Source organism: Protomyctophum parallelum (assembly GCF_964188405.1).
Source record: "Protomyctophum parallelum genome assembly, chromosome: 9".
In the NCBI taxonomy this organism is placed as follows: domain Eukaryota; kingdom Metazoa; phylum Chordata; class Actinopteri; order Myctophiformes; family Myctophidae; genus Protomyctophum; species Protomyctophum parallelum.
This window is the reverse complement of record NC_139706.1, coordinates 38569892-38588084: the sequence shown is the minus strand read 5'-3', so window position 1 is coordinate 38588084 and position 18193 is coordinate 38569892. Positions and strand designations below refer to the sequence as shown.

Below are 18193 nucleotides of genomic sequence, written 5' to 3'. Positions count from 1 at the left end.
TTGTAAATAAATTCAGCTAAAATATGCCTGCCCTGCAATATTCAGATGTTCATATATCTGTGAAATGTAATAGAATTCTTAAATTTCATATTTGATAAATGAAATTGTATTAGTTCAGATTCAGAAATGTTCCTTTTATGCGTGTAAAAAAAATATTCTAAATTCTAATACTGAGTTAATTGTATGCAGAAGTTCAGAATTTAGTGTGGCGCTCACATCCTGGAAATACGGTAATCGTTCTGACAGAAGAGCTTACGGTCAGCTGACCCTCCTTGCCTTGCGAGTGGAGGAGATTGAGAAAACAACAGCTGAGCTGAAAAATAAAAACATTGCTAGTATACGATCGTCATGGCAGCAGAGATTCACTCGAGGCCACAAACATCCAGACCAGTCCTCCTAAACAAGATCGAGGGACACTCGGACACCGTTACCGCAGCCGTTTTGATACCGAAAGAAGATGGAGTGATTACGATTAGCGAGGACCGGTAAGTTTGTAAGCTAGTGTTGGTGCGGGTACTGGGTAGTTCTAAACATCAGCGGCTAGCCAGGCTCAGTCTATTTCTTGGGTTTAAAATCAATCATTGGAGCCCCTGGCTGAGGAGAACTATACCTTGTAAAATAAACCAAGTGTCCTCATTCCTCAGATATCTAATTCCCATAAGCTGTGGTTGGTGAACAAATGACGGTCGGATATGGACTTTCCAACTTCATCCGTCTAGTGGGCGCCTCCCTTTAAATAGCCGGACCCAACGTGAGATTGATCAACCTTAATGCCATGCAGCTAACCAGTGGTGTGCAAATGAATGATCAATTAAGTTGGACCTGTAGTTATTTGGATCCATGATGTGCACTGTGCATGCTTCAATTTGGGGTTTAGCTGTATAGTCAAGTCACAACTGTCACATCATGATGATGATGATGATATATATCAATGATCGATGTCTCCCTAATGCGTTACATTTCTCAGTGTTTGTGCTGAAATCATCCCAAATACAGAAAAGGTAAACAAGGGTCTCGAAAGTGGCTAGGCTCCCACTCCCAGCTGTGAAAGCGTCAATGTTATTAGATTGTTTTAGACGCAATATTCTGATTCCTGACTTAAAAAACGGCGACAGAATAATATGAGTACAATATTTCATTCTGAGCTCCAATAACTTACGTTGATCTATGTAGAGAGAGAATTGCTGAACAAGTGAAACATTCTCACTTTCAGGTCCCATGAGACTGTTGAGACATGATTCTATATCGAAATGCTGTTCTGTCACGATAGCCATAGACAGAAAACTATAACAAGAGAACACTGGAACCTTTGTTCATGAACTACTGTACCAGTACCACATGACTATATTGACTCCGCTTTAGTTTATATTGGGTTTTCAAATACACCTGAAAGTTGTCAGTCAAATGAGTGGCGTGGCGTGGCAGTGCTGCTGAACTCAAATCTTATTTTAATTCTGTAAACATTTATTAACACATGTATTACATAGTAGTGACAACGTCCTTGATCCCTTATTGTGGAGATTCATTCAAAGAGTTGAATGTACATACTGCCAGCATGAAGGGTTCCTTGCTATTATATTTCCTGTTGTCTTTAACCATTATCCCTCTCAGTTAGTCCATAGCTCTAATGCGCAACGCATTAGAGTTATGGACCAGAGCTACCTCTCAGTCAGCTAGCTAGTAGACAAAAAAACAGGGTGGCCAGGGCGAACTTGATGGGTTCAAATGGAAAAAGTGGCGTCTGATGTTCTATTCGGGCCCCAAGTTCTTATATAGTTTTTGTTAGGCATTTGTTAGAGGCAAATTTATTTTCCATTATGTCATTATTCTGCACATTGCTGTAGTTAATACATTTTCCCAATCCCAATGTGCAATTTCCAGATCACAGTCAGCGATCAATGTGTTGGGGACAGAACAGGAAACGGATTGTAGTAGGGTTATGTTACAGATTGGAGAATTATAGTACATTTCAAGCACAACTCAATACAAAACGTAACTGTGGACGACCATAAAGCATTACACTTGTTTACAATAGGATCCACCATGTTCAATTCATCATAACATTTAGAGATGTACAAATATACACTTCTATATACAGTAGCCAAAAACAGGAAATCATCATAGAGGAGGTAAATAGGGGAAGAAAACATATACAGTGAGGGGAAAAGGAGGTGGGTGGGCGATTCAGATTTTACGGGGGCCAGTTTTGAATTGCAGCCGTCCGTAGGTGCCCTTTGAGAGCGGTTTTGAAGGAGTCAAGGGATTTGCATGTCTTAACCGTTGGTAGGCATAACCAAACCAGTAACTGTGTTCACAGTAGAGAGAGATTGCAGTTGCTACTTGCTACTAGACCAAAAAAATTATAGACAAAAACATGATTATAAAATCAAACTCCATTGGATATTTAAAAAAATCACACCCGTGTGAACTGAGTGGTCTATTGGTTCTCTGTATCGTTCCAATTTGTATCGTTCCAATTGAATTCTCTCTCTCTGTTTCTAGCACAGCAGCGCCACTTTTATCCCCTACTGCTACTCTAAACATAGTAACAGTCCCATAGTGACATTGCTATTCCTTGGAGTGGTTGCACCACTCAAAAAGAAAAATCACGTACTGTCTCCTGTCCACACTACCGATACCGATTATGCCACTGTCATAAAAGATCATATTTGACTGTGACACTTTGGCTATTCCTTTCAGAACTATCCGAGTATGGCTGAAGCGAGACAGTGGCCAGTACTGGCCCAGCATCTACCACACAGTGTCGTGTAAGTAGCATGTCTAAAGGAGCACACAGAAAGTGTGTCCATAGTGCATTATGCATGTGATTGCTGTCCTACCAGTTTCCTCTCATCCACAAGGACGGCATTTTGCCAGACATGACCGTCTGGTTGATCTATTCTGGTATCAGATAACATGAGAGAAGTATAACAAAAATGTACACAGTACTGTAAAACTAGACTGGTTTGATCACAAGAGATGACGCAGATGTCAATTAATTGCAGGATATTAATCCTAATACCCCAGATATTGTGTTAATAATATATTTGCCGGCCCAGGCCGTGGCGTAACGGTCTGGGCACCGGACTGGTAATCCAGTCGCAGTGTGCCGCGGGTTCGACTCCCGAGCCCGACACGGCCTTTACTTCATGTCATCCCCCCATCTCTCTCCCGTTTCCTGTCAGCCTACTGTCTGTCCCTTCAAAAATCAATAAAAAGGCGTAAGCCGCAAAAGAAAATAATCGTAATAATATATTTGCCTGCACAATTGACCTTAAACCAAGCTTATGATTGAATCCATGATATATTGGTACCCCTTATCATTTTATGTGTATACAACTGAACTTCCCCATATGATTAATTCACACTAACCTAAAATGTGTTTGTGTCATCCATACACAAAATGCAAATATTACGCAGTAATAAAGCGTCAATTTATTTTAATAATTTTTCACCATTGTTTTGCCAAACAGAATGAACTACATACAGTAAACTAATGGCATGGCATCTTCTCTATGTGTATCTATCTCTCCCTTGTCAGTGTTGTCACAACACATTTCTTTTTAACTTTGCATCTCCCTCCTTAGCGCCATGCTCCTGTATGTCCTACCACCATGACAGCAGGCGCATTTTCATCGGCCAGGACAATGGCGCTATTGTGGTGAGTGAAACTGAGCCGTACAGATGATGATATTGACACCCGGGTCAACTCCACTGGTGTTTCACAAATGGCCCAGTTTAAAAACAAAACTACCAATTCTGGTTTTAAGACGAAAACATTATTTTCTGCATGTGTTCATTTTCTAAAATCCTCTGTGCTTCCAGGAGTTCCTCATCTCTGAAGATTTCAACAAGATGAGTCATGTTAAGACATACCCAGGTGAGATCTCAACAGAGGGGCTTCTGACTTGCACAAAGTACATCTAATCAGACCATTAGTGAAAACACCCCCACTTTACTCTCTGGCTTCCTTATAGTTATGATTACACAAATAGTCAAATACCTTCATCACCTACTACAGTAAGCCCAGCGATGGCCCTGGGAAACCATTGCATTCAAATTATACCTTGATTACACATCCCATCACGCTGGCATTATTGGTTGGTTATAATGACACTTTTCTCTCAAATCAAACCAACAGCCACTCAGGCTCTCGTCAGTGGAAAACAATCTTAGCTGTAGGGAAACTGGAAACTCTGCCGTTTTCTAGAGACAGAAAACCAGATGTCACTGTTGGAACCCTCCATCTGGTTTCCACTAGTGCTCTTTTAGCAAGAAAGGAGAGAAGAAAGGCAAATCCACAAGGACTCAGTTGGATTTGCTGAATGGGAAAATGTATCTTACATCATGCTCATCACTGGCTGCCAGCAGGGAACCCTCATTTGATGTGATTTTATTTATCCAGTGATATGTATTTGGATGACTACATTGAATGCAACTTGTTTGTGTCTGTGTTAATGTGTGTGTTGCAGCCCATCAGAACCGGGTATCGGACATGGTGTTCACTCTAGAGAGTGAGTGGGTTGTGAGCACGGGTCACGATAAGAGTGTGTGTTGGATGTGCACAACGAGTGGCAGCATGTTGGGACGACACTACTTCACCGCCTGGGCTTCGTGCCTACAGTATCCTTGTGTGTGTGTGTGTGTGTGTGTGTGTGTGTGTGTGTGTGTGTGTGTGTGTGTGTGTGTGTGTGTGTGTGTGTGTGTGTGTGTGTGTGTGTGTGTGTGTGTGTGTGTGTGTGAGCTATTTTTTCCAATATGTAAAAAAATTAATTGGAAAATGATCTGAAGTATACATAATTTGTACATGCTTGAACATTTGATTGTTATGGCCTAATATTTCTTTCTATAATTGCTACAAAACGTATGGCTAGCCAGTCTTAACACTAATTATGATAAGGACATTTTCTAATCAAACCGTGGGGGGCCATGGACGCGTATACACGTCTTTAGGTCCTTTTAAATTATCAAATGAGATCGCTGTAATTTAAAAAGAAAATTTTTGCCTTTCCTTCTTCAGCGATCCTAGACTGGTTTCGCGCATACGCACTGCCTTCCTTGTTTGCGGCCCGACTAAAGTGTCTCTTTACTCTAAATCTACGGCGCTCTCACTTCAGCAAGCATCTAGAGACTTTAGATGTGACAGCATGAGCTAAGAACGGAAGATTATGCCTCCCGGTGTAATGGAAGGCGGGGTAAAATCTGCCTCATCTCTAGCGCCTTTATTATGAAAAATTCCCCCGATCAAATATGTTAATAGGCATAAACAAGAAGTGGAAGAATTTGTGCATGTTCAAATCATGTATACTTTCCGGTTATCATGAACACAGTATATATGGCTTATCTCCAGAATAGATACCATAATAACGCTTGCTTTCATCTTGAATTGAGTGTGTTTCCGTGCAGGTGTGTGTGTGTCACTCGGTCAACATTATGACAAAGAGCTTTTAATCTTTGAGCCTTGACTAAACGCCCAGATACGACCATGAGACACAGCATGCCTTTATAGGGGACTACTCAGGACAGATCACCCTGCTGAAACTAGAGAGACAAACCTACTCTACCATCACTACACTGAAGGGCCACGAAGGTAATGACAGCTCTGTTCTGGATGGGCAATTAAGTGCAGTAAATTAATTAATTGGATCATGGGAGTTGTGAGCACATGATTAGACTCGACACACAAATGCAGAAATCAGTATGCTGATCATAAAGCCAGATAAGTAGACATGACTGCACCATTATGATCGATGACCCAGATTCCTCCCGGGGACTTAATTATGTGAACAAAATGGAGAATGCTTGATATGACCACATGAACAAGCAGTAGCTAAATATGGACTTCTGAACTAGGGTTGAACTTCGTCAGTCAATCCAGCGGCATAATTAAATTATTTATTGGGTTCAATTTTTAATTGTTGTAACTTGTAAGTAATACTGTATAATCAGTTTTGTGATGTATCATGTAAAATAAAATTCTAATACATCCTATTTACAACCACAATATGTTCATATAATTTCTTGTGATGAGCATTTTCCATCCATTTGATACTTAATTACCTTACTTTAATGTCATTTAATAGTCTTAATTAATGGCATAGATTAATCAGTTCATGATAATAGTTGGTTGCAGCCCTGTTATGCACACACATTACCATGGGGAAGCAGTGATGGTAAATGGACTATAAAGATAAGCATTTCCTATGAGTGACCTTTTTCACTTTGTGCCTCAGTGTATTTAAGTCTCTCACTAATCGCTACTTACTTGGTGCATTTGTATTGTAATTATGTTTTTTCGGTTTCACCAAAGGATCATTGTGTTAACTGCTAGCAAGACATACAGTATGAATGAAGTATGAAAAGACACATGGACATGGTCCTTAATCCCATGCTAAGAATCATGTGAATAGCATGACTGCCTGAGGAAGAGCTTTTTACTAGAAACGTGTCTGGTGTAGACGGCAACTGAAGTCTGTTTGTTTCAACTGACCTTTTTTTCTATGTTGGCAACATTAAACATACTTTTGCTTTTAAGTGGCTACCACATTATGACCAATTTGAGCCTTTTGGAAGCTCTTTTTCTCACTTCACTAGTGCATGACTGGAAAATATTGATTATTTGCTATTAATTTGTCTGGAAAATCATGGGGTCAGAGGTTTGCAAATCAATATGATGCTGTTGCTGAAATGCTCTGCATTGTATCATAATGTCATTATCTGCCTGTTTTTTATTTTATTTTATGAATGACAGAAGAGGCATAGTGCTTGACTGTTGCAAGCACTAGGCAGAAGGCGTTGTAGGCCTTCAGCCAGATATATGCAGAAGACGGCAGCTGTTTGTGTCTTATTGCTGAGCTCCAGCTAATATTCTCAGTCACCTCCATTCTTGTATTTGGCCACAATTTGAAGGTGGCTGTAGTGCCTCCACGAGGCACCGGATGGAGCCAGCAGGCAGACATGCAGCAGTCTTCTGCTACAAGTGTCCTATTGCAGCTCAAAATCAGTGGTGGTCACTGGTCAGTAACTAATATTTGAGGACTTTCACTCTATTTTATTTTAAATGGAAATATATATTGTGAATTAAATACGTAAGCCCTATTTCAAATATTGTGAAAATAGCCAATCTACAAGCTCTTCTGAAAATAACAATTCTAAAGTTATTTTTATTTGTATTTATTTATGTTTTGAACATTTTGGGGAAGTGTTCAAAATGTCAATACAGCAATGCAAGTAATTTGTACTTAAATATTGACTACTTACTTTGTCCACCACTTCTCACAATGCATCTTTAATGCATCTCACACATGAAACAAATGAAGTGAATGTGCCCTTTCCCTTCTGTCTTACCCCGTCTCTGTCATCTCCACACATTCTACATACCCCAAGGTAGCATAGGGGCGCTGTGGTGGGACCCAGTCCAGAGGCTGCTGTTCTCAGGGGCAGCCGACCACAGTGTCATCATGTGGGACATCGGAGGCCGCAAGGGAAGGACTCTGCTGCTACAGGGACATCAGTAAGTACCTGAGGCTTTGTGGGGGAACAGGTGTGTCTGTGTTCGTATGCCTGTGAATGTATCACTAGCTACAGCAAGCTCAATGGGGTGGCTGCAGTACTGAGAGAGAGAGAGAAAGGGAGTGAAGCTGATGTTCTCTCTTCCAAATTGTTCTCATTAATACGTGATACAAACTAAGATTGAGGCATGTTTTTCTCTTCTATCAGATAACTAATAGTTTTTAATTTAATTTCACTCTCTTTGCTCTCTCTCTCTCTCCCTCCCTGGCTCCCATCTCAGTGGCAGGTCTCAATAGAGCCAGTAACAGCTGTCCCTAGAGGCAGACAGTATCTTCTCTCTTTAATCTTCATACATATTTCACTACCCTGCAGCGCTGCTGTAAGAGCTATAAAGCCAAGCCATGCACACCGAGGCATGTCTGTCCAAGCCAGCATAGATCCTGTTGCACTGTTGTTATTTTGAAAACGAGAGTTGTGTGACAAGCTGCAGGTGGTTCTCAGACACTTGCCAACCAATAAGGAGCAGGTATTTACCTCATGGTCTACCTTGGAAATTACCTGTCCTTCCTCCTCCTCTTAGCTTTCTAAATTCTACCCCCATTGTCATCTTCCCCCTCTGCGTCTCCCTCTGTGTACTGTGCAGTGAGCGCGTGCAGGCAGTGCGCTACCTACAGTTGACCAGGCAGCTGATGTCGTGCTCCGCAGACGGAGCTGTCACAGTGTGGAACATGGACACGACCAGAGAGGAGGTACAGTTCATCACACACTGGATCCCATAGGATGGAATACAATAACCACTTAATATACTGGCCCTATATACTGTACTTCAGTGGTTCTCAAACAGTGGGTCGGGACCCATATTTGGGTCACGGACCCATTTCTATGGGTCGTGAGTAAATATCCCTTTTTCGTTTACTAAATGATTTTCAAAAGTAAAAAAAGAAAGATCACACGTAAATACAAATTGTAATATTTTTCATAAAAATAAAGGGAAGCTCCGCACACTGTGATCTGTGCACAATCAATGTATTTATTTAGCAAGCTTTCGGTCTTCTGACCTTCAGGCAAGCTTTCGGTCTACTGACCTTCTTCATGCCTGAAGAAGGTCAGTAGACCGAAAGCTTGCTAAATTATACATTGATTGTGCGCAGATCTGAGTGTGCGGCGCTTCCCTTTATTTTTCTCATATTACCTTTGTGGCTCCAGCAACTCACTTAAGTTTTTTCAGCGGATGAGCAGTGGTTATTTTTACATAAAAAGAAAAGAAAAAATACTACAAGCTCTCAATGCGTTATGGTGCGTTGTGAGCTTGTAGATCGACCATTTTCACTATTTTGAGTCCCAGGGACTCTTTTTGGACTAGGCTTAGGGAACCTCTGCACTTAATATGATGAATAGCAAAATAAGCTGTTCTACAAGCTCCTTTTTATTTATGTTTTGAATATGAAAATATATTATATGTGCCCAGAATTGGGACGCCATGGTGTACTGTAACTGGTTAACATAGAACAGAATAATAAACTGAATGGAATAGAAGCTGCTGAATTACATCAGCACTGTGCACACTTATTTTCTAGGATAGAGTAGCATATAATAATAGCCTACAATATAAGAAGCTTCTGTATGTCTTTTCCATAATACGCCCATGATCTCAATTAGGTAGCATTTATTGTGATTATTTATGCAAATCAGGGAAAGAAAAATCAGCAGCCCAGTGAGCAGTTGGGGAAACCAGTGTAAAGATTAAACAGCCTGTTTCCATGGATACTGTGCAGTAACGACACATTACCGCCCTCTGCTGTTTGTTTGTGTAACACATAGGCGTGTAACAGTAAATCAAAATTAATTTACTTTTCTTTTGTCGATTGAGTTGATTATTAAAAAGCACTAAAATCATTATTCAAGATTCTACATTTAATTGGAAAAGGAATCAATTGAATAATCACTAAGAAAATAATGGCTAGTTGCAGGCAGCAGGCCTAATGGCAACAACAACAAGTGTTTTGCACAAAACATGAGTAAGAGCATTAAGAGATTGCAAAAGGGCGCACCGCTGGCCTCGCCGTTAAGGCACATACCACCATATAGGCTCTAATGCAGCCTGGCTGACAGCAACGCCGTTAAGGCACATACCACAATATAGGCTCTAATGCAGCCTGGCTGACAGCAACGCTGTTAAGGCACATACCACAATATAGGCTCTAATGCAGCCTGACAGCAACGCCGTTAAGGCACATACCACAATATAGGCTCTAATGCAGTCTGACAGCAACGCCGTTAAGGCACATACCACAATATAGGCTCTAATGCAGTCTGACAGCAACGCCGTTAAGGCACATACCACAATATAGGCTCTAATGCAGCCTGACAGCAACGCCGTTAAGGCACATACCACAATATAGGCTCTAATGCAGCCTGACAGCAACGCCGTTAAGGCACATACCACAATATAGGCTCTAATGCAGCCTGACAGCAACGCCGTTAAGGCACATACCACAATATAGGCTCTAATGCAGCCTGACAGCAACACCGTTATGGCACATACCACAATATAGGCTCTAATGCAGCCTGACAGCAACGCCGTTAAGGCTGCAGATGCTCTGTCACTCCCCATCTCTCTCACTTTTTTATGTCTTTCTCTCTCTTTATTGTATCAATAAAGGCAGAATGGCCCAAAAAATAGAGTGCAAAAGAAACACAGTATAAAAATACATTTGAATACCAAAAATAAATAAGTTAAAATGCTAAATAAGGCTAATAAAAGTGTTTATTCATTGTATTTCCTCAAACTAAGTCCCATTTAGCTAAACTAACAGATGTTTTAAATGTACAGTGTTAACATGTCGACTTGCTGTTAATGTACAGTATGTTCTAGTATCTGCTATAAAGATGTTCCTGTGTAACAGAAGTGTGAACCTGTGGACTCCTGTCTCATCTACTGTAGGCTCCACAGTGGATAGAGAGCGACTCGTGTCAGAAATGTGAGCAGCCGTTCTTCTGGAACATCAAACAGATGTGGGACTCGAAGACCATGGGTCTCAGACAGGTAGGAGACCTTCATCTCCTCACACCCTGGCCTTGACCCTTCACAAGATCACAGTTATAAATCACAGAGATAAAGAAAAAATAATCCGATCTTGGGTCATCTCAGTACAGGTACCACATTGGTCATGCATTCATGGATTTTTTTATTTAATTTTATTAACAAAAAACATCAAAATAGGCCCGGAAGTTTAGCTCAAGGCTGCTGCTGCTGAGCCCGCGAGTTCGACTCTCGATCCCAACGGCCTTTACCGTGTGTTTTCCCCCCATCTCTCTCCCCATTTACTTTCAACCTACTGTAACAATAAAGGCAGAAAAACTAAAAAGCCAAAAAAAATCATAAAAACATATACCTCAAACTAAAGTATTCATACTACACAAACCATACAATTTACCTTTGAGGAAAGTCAGATCCAATGTATCTCTATGTATGTATGTGTGTAAGCGGTCAGCCCAGACTCATTTCCAGGTGTATTTCCTGTCTGCAGCACCACTGCAGGAAGTGTGGCAACGCGGTGTGTGGGAAGTGTAGCTCCAAACGCTCCACCTACCCCATCATGGGCTTTGAGTTCCAGGTGCGAGTGTGTGATGCCTGTTTTGACACCATCAAAGAAGAGGAGTAAGTACCTGGACTCTCAGTTCAACTGCCTGACTGCCTCACTGTTATACAGTTTATTAACCACTTCAACCTTCTGCCGACTGCCTCACTGTTATACAGTTTATTAACCACTTCAACCTTCTGCCGACTGCCTCACTGTTATACAGTTTATTAACCACTTCAACCTTCTGCCGACTGCCTCACTGTTATACAGTTTATTAACCACTTCAACCCTGCCATCCTTATTCTCGATATGTCATAATGGGCGAACATTCATGAAAGTAGGTGGACATTTGGTGACAATAGCAAAACTACAATCACACAACTCGTCGCAATGTGACATGTAGACCTTTTTTAAGATTTATTTATATATATATATATATATATATATAAATGTTTTTGTTTTTTTAAACATTGACAAAACTGAGGACAGATGATCAACGAAATAAAATGCAGATATCCCCCAAGAAACAAGACAAAATGAAAATCAAACATCACTTACAGACATTACGAGCCCTGAGTGACCCTTGTCAACTCGGTATATAGGGTTTAAGTGGTTAAATAAATACCTGTAACTTGGAAGTGTGTGTGTGTGTGTGTGTGTGTGTGTGTGTGTGTGTGTGTGTGTGTGTGTGTGTGTGCGCAGTCGAACACCCTTGGCTACATTCCACGAGGGGAAGCACAACGTTGCTCACATGGACATGGACCCATCCAGAGGCCTTATGGTGACCTGTGGTAGCGATCGCATCGTTAAGGTCAGCTGTTCCACTAGCTTCACATAATTACAGAAAAGACAAAGTCTTTCGTCAAGAGATTAAATTGAGTAAAATCTGTAAATATCCTACACAGCTATATCCTACCCGGGATTTGAGCCCGGTCTAGCTGCTCTTCAATAGCAGAGCAGGTAGATCCACTACAACCACCGTAGTTGTGGTACCATGCAGATTTGTCAAAATGAAAGTGTCTGAAATTGGAAAAAGGGACAATTGACTGACGGGTTAAATTGTTAAAGATTAACCACTAGTTTGAAACCTAAAATGTCATTCCTTCATTGGTATATTGAGGTTTTATTACTCTTCTTAAGCCCAATTTAGGCTCCAACGACTGTGTCACACTCCAAAAAAGGCAGAGCTACAAGCTCAAAGCGCGTTGTTGTGAGCTTGTAGGTTGGCTATTTCTGGCACGTATGGATGTAGTTTGTATGGAGCTTTACTGGGCATTTTCTCTCCACAGATCTGGGATATGACACAGGTGGTTGGCTGTAGCATAGCAACAGGGTTTTCGCCTCGCTGAGAGGCCTCGCCCCTCCTCTGGGATCACCGTTTTCCACTAACTCTCTGGTGACAGCTGTTTGACTGCAGTTGTCATGGAAACCCCACCATGCATATATCCCCTCCTATCAGCCATGTCCAGGCAGTGTGTGTACAGTATGTGTGTTGGGAGGGGGAGGGAGTTTGGGGTGTAAATAGCTTGGCACTTAAATTAAATAGTTAGTCCAACCAACAAATTCCACTTACTTCATTTCCCCCGAAATCCACTATACTGATGACCCAGGAGTCTTATTTGAAAGTGTGTGACTAGTTTCGACTCCTGTATTTCATTTGACAGAATCCTAAGCACAATTTGTTTGTGTGTGTGTGTGTGTGTGTGTGTCTGTGTGTGCGCGTGTGCGTGCATTTGAGTGTGCATATGATTCCTCCAATGGGAGGAGGACTGTTTACGTACTATAGTTCTGATTTAGTTCCTTTGACAAAGGTCAGTTGTTGTTTTTTTGCACTGTAACATTGGGGTTTCACACGATTGCCAACCCTCTAGTCTTGTAAACACAAAGCTCGTCATTGACTCTGCAACTTCACACGCCTAACTACACCCCACTAACTGCAAACTATTCCGTTTTAATGCCTACAACAAATGTGCATAATGTGTATAGTACAGTATACAGTATGTGATTGGGCTGACATTCAAGTCTGAGTGATCAGAGATCAGTTTTGTTTAAGTCTTTCTAACTATTTCTCTCACTTTGTCTCTTTCACTAGCTGGCCTTAAATCACTCATTTTGTCTCAGGAGTTATTTCATGGTCAGCTTTTATCACTTGGGTTCACTCTTTGCCAGCAGTGGTTGGGAGCCTGGGAGGTAAGGTAATCATACTGTACCAGAACGCAACAATTGGCCACCAGCACTCCATTCATCTAAATTAAAATGTCTAAAGACAAATCATTCTCTGAAAGAGCTCCTGTAAGTGTTCTTGATGCCATTTGACATAGCACTGATGTTGTAGACCAGTGGGTCTAAACTTGTTAATTTCAAGGACCCTCATAACTCAGAGTGTACAAATTAAACCAAATGAACCCTAGCCTGGCCTAGCCAGCTTGCTTTCTGGTCTAGAGGGGCGGGTGCACAAGGGGCAACCCCTGGAGAATATTGGTTCACCGATCTGAGGTCTCAATTGTTCAGAAATGATGTCTGTTATGAGCTGGTGAAATGTCTCTCGTTTCCCCAGGCTTAAATTTTTTGAGCCGAACGCGAACGAAAATAAAAGCCGGAGTACAGAGGCTAAATGAACCCATACACTCTTTTGCAGACCTGTAAGGGTCCATTTGGAACCCCCTCAAGGACGGGGGACCCTGCTGTGTGAGAACCACTGTTGTAGATACATACTAGTACTCATAGTACTGCTAGATTAAACAAAAGAATCACACCCGTGTGAAGTGAGTGGTGCAACCACCGCCGCCGCGCATACGAAACAGTTGAGAAATGACAGAGTTACTGTGTGGGGGTCCCTCTACTGTACCCTCTATTGTACTGTACTGGCACACCCGAAATCACCATATATAAATATACAGTTAATATATTTGTTTGTGTGTGTTAGGTTGTGCACACATGTGGTGAAAAACAACCATGCTGTTTTCGTGCTCAAACGCACCCACCCACCCAGCCACACAGCTACCCAGCCACACACATAGCTCCGTAAGGGAGTGGTTGCACCACTCAAAAAACATTGAATCCTGTGGCTCTCATGATTCACATGCAAGCCATGTGACTCGAATGTGTATCTCTGACTCCCTGTGGCTAGCCTGTGATGTCAGTCATCTATGATGTCATGACATGTCTATGACATTTGACCCCAAGATTTGGGCGAGGTAGCAGTCCAATCCGTGCCCCATTTACTAAAACTGGAAGAGTTGAGCTCTTCCATCAAAAAAGTATATAACATGCGAAAATAAATCGGTGGAGGTACTTCTCGGGCCTATTTGGCACTGATTGGTCCAGTGGTTTGCAAGATTAGCTTTGATTGATTGATTTAATAGTTTATTAGACAAAAATGTAAAAACAGCAACCGAGTACAGTCAAACACTCCAAAAGGGATAGCACCAAAACAGGTCTTTGATGCAAAGCCAAGCCATGCCATACAAAAATGTGTATATACAATTATACACAGTATTATCATCCAGGCATGACAATGGCAAGGACAATGACACATTCTGGGTGATAAATAGTTTATCACATTCCCAAAGCTTTACTTATTCACAATATGAAAAATGGAATTTGATTACCGTTACTGTAAACAAGGAACTTCTTTGGTGAACGGAATTGGAGGAGGTGGTGGAATTTCCAAGCACTGTGGCTTTCATTTTGTGGTGCAAAATTGGGCTTGGGCACACGTTAAACAAAGGCACTCATAGGTACAGAACTGGTACGAATGGTAGGTAGCATTTATTGGTGTTTCGTGGTCCCAGCTGAAAAGGGTGAATTGGCTGCTCCATGTGTTTCCACTTAAGCCTTAAAGACACCTTTTCTACAATGTGCTCATGGCTGTTACCTCAGTCACTCTTCATTTACTTGAATTTAATCTGCATGTCTTGGTGGATTTTATTCTTTCTTTTCCTCGTTTCCCATTTAGGCCTATACATTTTCACTGCACAACTGTCCCATGGTTAACGTTTTCGCCACTGCACTGAATTGCACAATATGTGTATGTATTTGTAAATTCCATGTTCCTTTTGTGAGAGAGATTCGCTTCAGAATGGCTGTATTTGACCTATGTAGTGTAGTGTCCTTACATTACATTGGCTAATATGCTTTAGTGTGCAGACTAGCGCTTGCCTTATTGTATGTAGGAGCGGAGTAGGAATAAGCGTTATACCGTTTGCGATTCCTGATTTAAAAATGTCACATTCCAGGTTTCATGTACTGTGTGTATTTATATGTGTAGCTATGTTGCTTAATTATTTACTTTTCTGTGTCCATCGCATAGTATTCATTCCCACCACCAGGCATGTCACATATATCCATGTCATAATTATATTCATGCATGTCCCATCCTGGTCCATTGCCCAGTGATTGTCATAATAATGTTCCAAAATGTGACAGTGTAACATTACTCTACATTCATGGTGTTTCTCATACTGCTACTGTTGTTCCACACCAATGTCATTAGTCCATTGAAAATGCCTGTGGTATTGCAAGTGGGCCCCCAAATAATCGGCAAAACATTATGACTAAAATTATATTAATATTAAAAAACACCTTTTAGTATTTTAGCGATACCAATGAATAAGTTAAAGTATACTACGTTCCATTGATCCAAGCAAGCTGGAACACAACCCATAGACTGATAATTAAATAAACATGTGAATGAAAATGCATGCGGCCCACCCATCTTCTGAGTTCTGACCCATCAGATGGCTGGGCTGCCAACACTTTTATCATACAAGTATACTCAAGTGGTCCAAGAAGGGCATCGCTGGTCTAAAGACACACACAGTCACCAGGGACTTACAGGGTTATTGAAGATGCATTGCTACAGTACAATCAGGATTCATACCCCAACCTTTCTGTATTGGTTGACAAGACCTGGAATTCTTGGGTTCATTAATCTTCCTTCCCTCCTGCATGTGGCAGATTTCACTGTATCATCCTGGGCTTTACTTTTACTCAGAGTTGCAAATGGAAGTATTATCACTTAGGATTTTACTATGTTTGAGCTTAGCTCACTAGTCTAGTTAGTAGATGCACAGACAGGTGTGACTGAGTGGGGCAGTGCTTGTAATTTGGGTTCATTGCTTTGGTTTTCTTTTTGATATGTAGTAATGAAAAAGTATTTAATTATTGTTCCGTCATTGTTTTGTAAATGTTATTGGGTTTTTTTGCCAAGTTAAGAGCCCTGTGTTTGTGTCTACATCAGTTCTTCCAACAATGGGATTGATTGGCCTCATTTTAACTAGAGGCCCAGGCACACTTTCTGAATTTTGCTAATTCAAAGCCTCTTTTTTTCAAACTGAGGCACAGACCTGTAAATCTGTAACTTGATTTTAATAATTTTGTTTTCTTCTAACTGCGTGTTAAAGTTGCTGTTCCAATTTGTTGCTGTAATTGTATATCTCCATTTTTTTTTTAAAGAGACCTTTAGGTTGACGATTATAGTACTGACTTTTGTCTTTCTGTGAACTTGCTGATCACAGAGAGGAAAGTGATGCTTAATAAAATATATTATGACCTCTTGCACAGACTGTATGCTTTACTCGGTAACCTTGCTTCACCAGGCTTTCCACCTCGCAGGAAAGCCTGGTCTCTATTACAAAATTGCTGTGTGAACCGGTCTGGAGTTGATGATATAACTACGTCATGTTGTAGTATTGTTTGTAGTCAACAGGCAGGAACAATCAATCGGAACTTCCTTTTCCCTCAACAGTGGCATGCACAGATGGGCACTAGGGGGTGTCTCTGCCTCTGGACAAACGTGCCCTTTTGGAAAAACAAATGTTTTTGTTTTTGTTGTACAGTGTACACTGTACAGTGTACAGTATGTGGACCATGGTGACATTGATCAATTCTTGATGAAAAGCTACTAATATATTATTTAGGCCCCAAAATCTATAAATCTCTCACTATTAAGGCAACCGGCCGGTTTCACATGCTGCACAAGGTGCCCTTTTTTCACTTAAGCACCTGCCACTCTAAATGTCTGTGCACATCACTGTCCCTCAAACCGGAATAATAACAATAAAAGCTCACGTAAGCCTTCAGCTTTTATTGAGAAAAATCGGTTTGAGGGTAAAGGAAGTTCGGGATGATTGTTGACTACAAAACAATACTACAACGTAGCGATATCATCCGCTCCCGACCGGATTATAAACCCAAAATGGAATGCTGCCCAGGCTATTTACTCTGTACTGGCTAGCCTTTAGTTTTCAGAGAGCAAAGGTAATGTCTGTGAAAATGTGTTTGTTGCAGTCATTTCCTCTTCTACCTCCATTATCATGTCTATTAAACAAACAAAGCACAAATGGTATTTTAACCTATAGGGCAAAACAGACATGGAATCATAAAATAAATGCTAATATGTCAAATTGACAAAAAATATGATTTAATTAAGCATGCATTACAGAATAAATTAACACCAAAGCTTGTTACAGTCAGTAAACTCCCCTTTTCTAAGGTGCTGGGCAGATATCACAAGTTCACATAAATGGCATGCAATCATACAGTGCTTATCTAAAGCACTTTACAATGTGTATAAACATCTCATTGCACATGGCAGTTGTGAATGGTGTGTAAATAGTTAGAGCAACTCTCAAGCTTGAGCTCAGCCTGTGACATACTGTAAGTAAACAATACTACTGGCACGGGAATTAAATCATTTGCATAGACATTAAACATTGTCAGCAATACTGCACGCATGTTACATTAGACACATGACAGCAAACAATGGTGAACATTAGGTTGAGCCCTTATAGCTGTGTGTGTGTGTGTGTGTGTGTGTGTGTGTGTGTGTGTGTGTGTGTGTGTGCACGCACACATGCGTACGCATCCTTGTGCATAATGAGGGTATGTTGGCAGTGTCTTAAGTCACATCAGATTCCCATCTGATTGACTGCATCTATAAAGTCACTGAACTGTGTGTGTGTGTGTGTGTGTGTGTGTGTGTGCTCGCGCGCGGACACTCAGAAAAATAATTATGAGCTTAAAACGACATTGTATCCTAACAGTGTTTAAAGTACAAGCTGACCTCGCACATATGAATATATTAGTATTAATAA

The 18193-nt window shown here is 41.0% G+C and overlaps 1 protein-coding gene across 2 annotated transcripts in view; it reads left to right on the top strand.

The window, feature by feature from the left end:
• Positions 1-285: 285 nt before the first annotated feature.
• The window catches only part of wdfy1 (WD repeat and FYVE domain containing 1), a 37262-nt gene continuing 19354 nt past the window's right edge, over positions 286-18193 (top strand). Inside the window, exons 1-12 of one of the 2 annotated variants that reach the window (XM_083773842.1) lie at positions 286-485; positions 2701-2768; positions 3588-3661; positions 3826-3880; positions 4473-4623; positions 5478-5590; positions 7387-7513; positions 8156-8261; positions 10457-10558; positions 11043-11173; positions 11799-11907; positions 12386-16656. In XM_083773842.1, the coding sequence (XP_083629968.1) occupies positions 349-485; positions 2701-2768; positions 3588-3661; positions 3826-3880; positions 4473-4623; positions 5478-5590; positions 7387-7513; positions 8156-8261; positions 10457-10558; positions 11043-11173; positions 11799-11907; positions 12386-12445 (1233 nt within the window). In that variant the 5' untranslated portion in view covers positions 286-348 and the 3' untranslated portion in view covers positions 12446-16656. Of the gene's footprint in view, positions 486-2700; positions 2769-3587; positions 3662-3825; positions 3881-4472; positions 4624-5477; positions 5591-7386; positions 7514-8155; positions 8262-10456; positions 10559-11042; positions 11174-11798; positions 11908-12385; positions 16657-18193 lie in introns of those variants that run through there. The other variant, XM_083773844.1, reaches the window with a different exon arrangement.